The 8,802-nt window shown below is 45.4% G+C and overlaps 1 protein-coding gene across 6 annotated transcripts; it reads right to left on the bottom strand.

The window, feature by feature from the left end:
- Window positions 1-5,785: 5,785 nt before the first annotated feature.
- Window positions 5,786-8,240, bottom strand: LOC123144442 (uncharacterized). 6 transcript variants are annotated; one of them, XR_006471482.1, is made up of 4 exons: window positions 8,121-8,240; window positions 7,073-7,603; window positions 6,690-6,736; window positions 5,786-5,924 (listed from the first exon to the last, which is right to left on the bottom strand). XR_006471482.1 is itself a non-coding variant. In XM_044563587.1 (3 exons), the coding sequence occupies exons 1-3, from the start codon at window positions 7,266-7,268 to the stop codon at window positions 6,308-6,310; spliced, it is 351 nt and encodes a 116-aa protein (XP_044419522.1). In that variant the 5' UTR covers window positions 7,269-7,348; the 3' UTR covers window positions 5,932-6,307. The 6 variants fall into 6 exon arrangements, 1 of the variants encoding a protein (XP_044419522.1); XR_006471477.1 differs by having other exon boundaries at window positions 6,690-7,603; XR_006471493.1 differs by lacking the exons at window positions 7,073-7,603; window positions 8,121-8,240 and adding an exon at window positions 6,907-7,017.
- Window positions 8,241-8,802: the final 562 nt, after the last annotated feature.

The raw sequence follows: 8,802 nt of genomic DNA, 5'->3' as shown, positions 1-8,802 counted from the left end.
GTGAAAAAGACCAGGTTACCCCCTCAATTTGAATTCCGCCTCCTTCCTCTACCTCCAGCCGTCTTCCTCCCGGATCCAGAAGCTCCGCCTCCCTCCTCCTCCATCCTCTGCCCAGATCCTCCACCTCCCTCCTCCTCAGCCCTCTGTCCAGATCCAGCAGCTCCGCCTCCCTCTTCCTCCACCCTCTGCCCAGATCCTCCACCTCCCTCCTCCTCCTCAGCCCTCTGTCCAGATCCAGCAGCTCCGCCTCCCTCCTCCTCCAGCAGATCCTCCGCTTCCCTCCTCCGCCATCAGCAGGCGCAACTCCAGCCAGCAGCAGGTCCAGGCAAAGCCAGAAGCAGCTCAAGGAAGAGGCAGTTGCAGCTCCTGGCAGAGGCAAGTGACGCCAGCTCCAGCCCCAGCCCGAGCAGCAAATCCAGCTCCAGATCGTCCAGCACGGCACAACACCTGCAAGAGGTAAATACAATGAGGACACAGTGATCCATGGAGTTCGATCTCAATTGCACTCCATCCGACGAAGAGGACACAAGCATACCTGGTGGAGATCCTGGTGACTTAAACATGGAAGATCCTAGTGAATTCAACATGGCTCCTATTGAAGATCTTGGTGAGCGCAATCTTGCTCTAACACATACAGGAGTACTCAACTACTGCAAGCAACTCAGCTGCCAAACTTTACTGCTACTCCAAAATTCCAGCATACAAGCACTACTGCAAGCAAATCATTATTCATACAAAATTCTTAGTATAGCACATGATCAAGTTACTCAAATTCATTGTATAGCACAGGATCAAGTGTACTTCAAAATTCTATCGAAGTTAACTGAGTATTTTCATTTGATCACTTCAAAATCAAGTTTCATTTAATGGAGTAAAAGGACTTGTTGTTGCTGCTATTAAGTTTCAGAAGACAAGATGAGCAACACTCAATTGTTGGAGTAATTAACCAGAAAGAGAAGAGAAGAGAAGAGAAAGAGAAAGAGAAGAGAGAGCAAGTACACGCTCAATTGTTTATTTTAATTACTGTTGGAGGGCAAAAGATAACTACTGGAAGGCACAAGAGCAGGGCAATACTGTTGCACTTGCTACTCCAGTAATTAGAGAAGAGCAAGCAAGAGTACTGAGAAAATCATTACTGAACAACTACTGCTACAGAAACTGAAACAACACACACATGCCTAAGGATCCAGTTAATTTTAATTAACTGGAAAGTTTTATTTAGCTCAAGTAGGAGTACACAAAAGCTAAACAGAGTACTCCAGAGTGTACTGGAGATGTTCAGTAGGAGTACACAAAAGCTAAATGGAGTACTGCAACTTTTCCTTGTTATTCCTTCAAAACTACTGTAAAACTAACTGAATCAACTACTGCAAGCAAATTCATTTAATTTACTGCAAGCAAATTCATTTAATTTAGTACAGACAGCCAAGAGATACTCCTCAGGAGTAGCAAGCAAGAATAAATACTCAAGAAAATCAAGATCCGTCATTAGAGAAGTCCTCAGCATGAAATATGTCATTATCACGATCAAGAAATGTGGAAGAGAGGACAAGCAGAGAAGAGAATACTCCTACTAAAAAAGAAGAGAGGAAGAGAGGATACTGCTGCACTTGCTACAGAGAAGAGAATAGCAAATAAGCCACTGAAACTTTTCCTTGCAGGGGACAAGTACTGCTAACTACTCAAGCAGTGCACTGCACTACACTGCAAGCAACGCAAGCAAGCACACAACAAGCAAGCAAAATTAAGTGAATCTCTGCAAAAAATCATCTTATTAGCTAACAAAAACTGACCAACAAAATAGCAAACAAAATTACATGTCTATATGTTCTTAGAACCAGGAGGGGGCATGTAAAATCTAAAAATCAAGTGAATGTATGCACCTAGTTAGAAAAGGAGCATTACACTTTTCTCTAATAGGTAAATAACATCAATGTAGCTGTATGGATTGAGCTCCTCGAAGTTCAAACCATAACAGTTTAGTTTACACATGGATCGGTTCAATTCTATCTGAAGATCAAACATTTGGCTACTCAATCGGATGGCTGAAAATCCAGGTGCTCTGGGAGGCTCAAGTTTGTGTGTGGTTGTAACAATGGGATGAAGGATCTTACATTGTTGTATGTGGAAACAAACCTCAATTATCATTTCTTTAGATTTGGTCACATTCAGTCAATCCTTTCTCCCATGGCAAAAATAATTGGAAGCTGAATCACATGGGAAATAGAACATAATGGGAAATAAATTAACTCGTAGATGAAAAAACAGTGGCGCTGGGCGGGCTGTACCTGGAGGCCGCGCTGGTTGAGTCCCTTGACGGCGACAGCGATGCATCTCCCTTGGCATCGAGTGGGCAGTCGAATCCTGTTTAGACGCTGCTAAAGACGCCATTGCCGTCCATATATGAAATGAAAGAGCCTGCATTCATTGTCCAGATATGAAATGAAAGCTGCCATGAAGAAAAATATAGGCAGCATGCTCCTTAAAAACAACACAAACTATTGGATATTTTGCCGAAGGCACAACAAATCATTATACTATCAGCACCATTTATTCTTCACCTAATTCAACAGCGGCATAACACGCATATTGCTCAACATATCCAACTTGTATATATCGTTCACAATCTCTGTCACTGCATCTGGCCTCTACTTAAATTGTTACTACTGTAAACAAAAAACACACTGCATATGTACCAAGAAAAGTAATCCTTGATTTTCCTTTGCATTGCATAACCAGATTTATTCAAACAGTAAAACTAATCCAGCAATTTAAGTTAGGAATGAAACAGTATATTGGTTATTAACACCTATCAGGATGAGTGATTGAGCAGGACAAACAAAACAAATATTTTGCCTGTAGAGTAAACAGTACTAATTACACTGAAAGAAATCAGATCTACTTTTACGCACTGGACCCTGTAAATTCCATGGCAAAATCAAGTGAAATTAGCCATAGCATTTTGGTCTGGGCAAAATTCTTGAACATGACTACTACTTACTCATCTAAAAGCACTAACTTGCATAGTGTTGTTGGAGAAGTCAAGGAGCCAGAATCCAAGAACATGCCAATAAAAACATAGTATGCTAAATGAATCTGTTATCAGGCTATATAGGATGTACGCTGCCAGGCAAGCCAGTTATTACATGCTTAACATGCAAGACCGGTGTTTAGTATCCAGGGTGCTTTAAACCGGTGGTTGTCGGCCTGGCACCAAACCACATAATCCTTGTTTGGTTTAGTCCCTAAACACCCCTAAATGGCACAGGTATAACATTTTCTTTATGCATTAATTTTGGTTTCGATCGCCATTTTTTTCCCTGAATGTTTCCAAGATCTGTTTTAGCATTAGTTTCTTTTGTAAAGAATAATGAATGTATACTTGCTAGTAATTAACCTGGAGGATCATGCACTACATCAACAAAAATCTAATGATCCAACATGGCACTTACATATGTCATTCACAACAGCAACAAAACCAAGTCCTCCCAAATAAAAACGCGATTCTTGCATAGTACCTTGCTGTTGTAGGTAGGTATTCCGACTGGAGGCAGTAGAAGCGGACTCAGGAGCATGGCGCTGGGATGTGGTTCTCTAGCCACCATCAAGTGGTCTCCTCTTACTCCTTGTTCCTCTCCCGATCCCTACTCCATCTTCCATCGGTTGGCTGCGGCCAAGGTGGCGGCGACATTAATAAGGAAAGGAGGGGATGGAAGAGAGCGAGAGGAAGAGCACCTGACACGGCGGAGCGGGGCGAGGCGAGCACGAAGAGCTGGGATCACCAATCAAGGATCTCGGCGGGGAGTGAGGAGAGCACCCACCAGACCCGGACGAGCGCTGGGGACCTGCCCCGGCCGCCGGCACGCGCCCGCAGCGCGAGCGCCAGCAGCGCTGCCCAGGCCAGCGCCTGCACGGCCGGCAGCAGCAGCGCCTCGGCCTCGACGGGCGCCGGCGCCGCCATGGCCTCGTACCCCAGCACGGCGAGCTGTGCCAGCAGGACATAGCCGCAGCAGGTGAGGTCGGCCCTGAACCAGGCGCCCCCGGCGTGTTGGGTAACGTAGTAATTTCAAAATTTTCCTACGCACACGCAAGATCATGGTGATGCATAGCAATGAGAGGGGAGAGTATTGTCCACGTACCCTCGTAGACCGTAAGCGGAAGTGTTATGACAACGCGGTTGATGTAGTCGTACGTCTTCACGATCCGACCGATCCAAGTACCGAACGTATGGCACCTCCGAGTTCAGCACACGTTCAGCTCGATGACGATCCCCGGACTCCGATCCAGCAAAGTGTCGGGGATGAGTTCCGTCAGCACGACGGCATGGTGACGATGATGATGTTCTACCGGCGCAGGGCTTCGCCTAAACTCCGCGACGATATAACCAAGGTGGAATATGGTGGAGGGGGGCATCGCACACGGCTAAGGAACGATCTTGAAGATCAAGTTTTGTGTCCTAGGGTGCCCCCCTGCCCCCGTATATAAAGGAGGGAGGGGGGAGGTGCAGCCGGCCCCCTAGGGGTGCGCCTGGAGGAGTCCTACTCCCACCGGGAGTAGGACTCCCCCCTCTTGCCTTGGTGGAGAAGGAAAGGGGGGAGGGGAAAGAGGAAAGGGGGGTGCCGCCCCCCCTTCCTTGTCCTATTCGGACTAGGGGGGAGGGGGCGCGCGGCCTGCCCTGGCTGGCCCTCCTCTTCTCCCTCATGGCCCACTAAGGCCCATTAACACCCGGGAGGGTTCCGGTAACCCCCCGGTGTTCCGGTAAAATCCCGATTTCACCCGGAACCATTCCGATATCCAAATATAGGCTTCCAATATATCAATCTTTATGTCTCGACCATTTCGAGACTCCTCGTCATGTCCGTGATCACATCCGGGACTCCGAACAACCTTCGGTACATCAAAACTTATAAACTCATAATAAAACTGTCATCGTAACGTTAAGCGTGCGGACCCTACGGGTTCGAGAACTATGTAGACATGACCTAGAACTATTCTCGGTCAATAACCAATATCGGAACCTGGATGCTCATATTGGCTCCTACATATTCTGTGAAGATCTTTATCGGTCAAACCGCATAACAACATACGTTGTTCCCTTTGTCATCGGTATGTTACTTGCCCGAGATTCGATCGTCGGTATCCAATACCTAGTTCAATCTCGTTACTGGCAAGTCTCTTTACTCGTTACGTAATGCATCATTCCGTAACTAACTCATTAGCTACATTGCTTGCAAGGCTTATAGTGATGTACATTACCGAGAGGGCCCAGAGATACCTCTCCGACAATCGGAGTGACAAAACCTAATCTCGAAATATGCCAACCCAACATGTACCTTTGGAGACACCTGTAGTACTCCTTTATAATCACCCAGTTACGTTGTGACGTTTGGTAGCACCCAAAGTGTTCCTCCGGTAAACGGGAGTTGCATAATGTCATAGTTACAGGAACATGTATAAGTCATGAAGAAAGCAATAGCAACATACTAAACGATCAAGTGCTAGGCTAACGGAATGGGTCATGTCAATCATATCGTTCTCCTAATGATGTGATCCCATTAATCAAATGACAACACATGTCTATGGTTAGGAAACATAACCATCTTTGATTAATGAGCTAGTCAAGTAGAGGCATACTAGTGACTATATGTGTGTCTATGTATTCACACATGTATCATGTTTCCAGTTAATACAATTCTAGCATGAATAATAAACATTTATCATGATATGAGGAAATAAATAATAACTTTATTATTGCCTCTAGGGCATATTTCCTTCACGGCGGGCAGCGAGAAGGCGAGGTACTCTGTAATTTAGAAACAGAGAGAAGGGTGTCTTCTCGACTTCTTGTATTCATCTCCTCTGCCTCTGTCTTGTAACTGGGCCAAACCCAACACAACATGAAAGGGCCTGATAGTTTTTATTGCCTGTATATAGAAACAACAATTTCGAGAAAAATGGATCAGTTCAGAGGAATACAAATAGCTGGCATATGTGCTATTTTTTTGATGCTTAAAATATCAGGAATCTAAACATCTCTAATAGAGCGGCAACCCAATCTAAACAACAGTGAAATTCTCCTACGGTCTTGTTAGGTAAGCAAAACTTAGAATAGTTAAAAATATGTGATTATTACTATGAGCTACGTAAGTAATAGTAAACCAGAAGAAATAATTATGTTTGTTTGCTTCCCCTCTATATAAAGATAGTTTCTATTGTTCCTAGGAGGCATGTCGCCATCAAGTTTCTTTTCGGATTGACTAATATTGATATCAAACAATGATGCATATCATTTTAGAAGACTAAATTTCTAACAATGAAACGCATTCCTGCCAACGCTTACCTCCCAGTCTACAATGACTCTGATCCCGTAGTAGTAAGAAACGATGCTGAAACCACACACGGTCGACAGCGAAACCTGCACACAAGAGAAGGCATTTTAACTGGAACAACCTAAAATCATTTGCTCATGTTTCTATAATCCAATGCCCAATAACACATAGTATACAACTCATTTGTTGAGACATCATATAAATTTATAGAAGCTCAAATGCAGTCTGCTAATTTTCAATGCCCATGAATTTTGGCAAATAACCATTAGCTAAGAACAGAACTGGAAGCAACCCATCCTCTGATTATATACATGTCCTGCCAGTTTATACATACACAAATATAAGCAGCTATAGGCTTACAATCATTGTCAGGGTAGCCTGCAGACGAAGCATTGAGCCTGTCCACCCTGAATAAATCAAATCAGAAGGTAATATTCAGTTATGTAATACATAAATATATACATGCATATGAACCTATTATAAATCAAACCGATGCTGGCATGGCAATCCGTTAACTTTACATCATTCAAGAGAACAAATCAATATTACCAGTTTGAGAGAACAATAGTTTTCTCACCAATGCACTGTGCAACCTTTATAATAAAGTTCATCCGCGCCCTCGATTCACCCGTGCGTAACATGCAGGGGCTCTAGGCAAGCGGGGCAAGCCAGGTTTTGGGCCCTGATCCAAACAGCCGCCAAAACACACGTACAACTTTGCGGTCCGTGATATGGTTGATTACCTGACCATCTTCGGCTGCCTGGAAAAGAGATTCCTGACCGTGACACTGCTTGGAGCCTTTTCATTGACAACTCTATAGAGGTCGAACAATCAACTGGGAGAGAAACCAGCATAAAGACCAACAGATTAGAGACAGAAGGCACGTACATAAACATGGATAACTGGGAGCAAATTGATGATTGATAGAAAGAGTGCATAAATAGAAGACACACTTTATCACTAAAGAATCAGCAGTCATGGCACCGTGTCCTTGGATCAGTGCAAAAACAAGAGCAGATCAGCAAAAGGTGCATAACCTAGCAAACATGCACAAGACTTAATATCGACAACGACTATAATGAGCAGCTTACATGTTGTTCTTGATTCCTAGATTCCTGGCAGACATGTGCATTGATCTTGGGGGAGAGTCTTCCCGTGGCACAATGATACACTCGATAAATAGAGAATTTCAGTTTCATTCTCCGGTATGAGCTAGTTTAGCCCTTTGTGCTCTTCCATCTCTGCCTTTGCAAGTATAGCACCTGCAGTTTCACTGTATTGGAAAAAATAATTTAACTCATCATAGAGAAATACTCAAAATAGCAGTTTAACTGAACAAATATGCAATCCTCATTTGACATGAGCAACAATCTATAGCAAGTTCCAACATCCTAGTTTGTTAATTAGTGAGCCACTAATTAATTCAATCAATGCAACCATTATTTATGCTGCTCTCATCATTTTCAGCATCATCTCCTAGAGGAAGAAAAAATCAAAGAGGCCGCTATATGTACAGATAAACACACTGACATTTGCCACACAGGTCTAGCAAGACAGCAATGACCCATGTGCCTATCTACTATAAATAGAGTGTCATTTAAATCTGATTACACGACACAAGCAAGATCTCTCTCTCTCTCAACAAAAATCTTGATTCCACATTATAGTCTGCACAAAAATCCTATCACTCAAATCTACAGTACAGTTGCAAGCCATGCCATAATAAACGGAGGAGATCCTAGATCAGTGGCTAGGAGGGGGGGGGGGGGCGAGAGCAACAGGAAGAGCACCTGAAGGACGATGGCAATGGCGACGTGGACGACCGTCGCTCCTCTCGGTGATGATGAAGCACGGTCGTCGCCTTTGGCCCTGTGTTGCCAGGGTGTAGCGGCCGGGCGAGTCGTGGCTCGTGCCCCTCGGTTTCCTCGGGCCGGCAGCAGACGGCGGCTCGACGCCAGGGTGCAGCGGTCGCGCGAGTCGTGGCCCCTGCCCCTCGGTGACCGTGGGCCGGGAGCAGACGGTGGATCGGCCTCCTCGTCAGTTCTAGGGTTAGGGGAGGGGAATGACAGGAGGGGAGGAGGAAGGGTGGAGGGGGATGGAATGCTACAGGAGGAGGAGGAGGACGAGAGGGGGAGGAGGTAGAGGTGGCGGACAGAGGGGAGGAGGCAGAGATGGCGGCGCGAGGAAGAGGGCGGGGAGCCATGGCGGAGAGGAAGAGGAGAGGCGCGAGTGCGGGAGGAGGAAGAGGATGCATGAGGAGTGGCGGCTAGGGTTAAAACGGGCGTGCTGCTTTTTATATGCCTGCCTGTAAAAAGACGAGAATGCCCTCAGCGGCCACTCGATTTTACAGGCGGTGGCACGAAAATGACCAGAGTAGCAGTGTTTCTATCGATCCAACGGCCAGTACCGCTCCATCCCAAGATCCGATGGCCAATATCGCTCCATCTCAAGATCTGACGGCCATTACGCGTC

This window comes from Triticum aestivum, chromosome 1B (genome assembly GCF_018294505.1).
Source record: "Triticum aestivum cultivar Chinese Spring chromosome 1B, IWGSC CS RefSeq v2.1, whole genome shotgun sequence".
In the NCBI taxonomy this organism is placed as follows: Eukaryota; Viridiplantae; Streptophyta; class Magnoliopsida; order Poales; family Poaceae; genus Triticum; species Triticum aestivum.
The sequence above is the reverse complement of the archived record's forward strand: the minus strand, read 5'-3'. Positions and strand labels throughout refer to the sequence as shown.

Bases quoted from the DNA above. Each gene is read 5' to 3' on its own strand.
- LOC123144442 (XM_044563587.1), bottom strand. From the start codon at position 7,268: ATGCACTCTTTCTATCAATCATCAATTTGCTCCCAGTTATCCATGTTT. The intron at 6,737-7,072 runs GTAATCAACCAT...TGATTTATTCAG, and splicing joins AGGCAGCCGAAGATGGTCAG to GGTGGACAGGCTCAATGCTT. The intron at 6,416-6,689 runs GTAAGCCTATAG...TCTTGTGTGCAG, and splicing joins AGGCTACCCTGACAATGATT to GTTTCGCTGTCGACCGTGTG.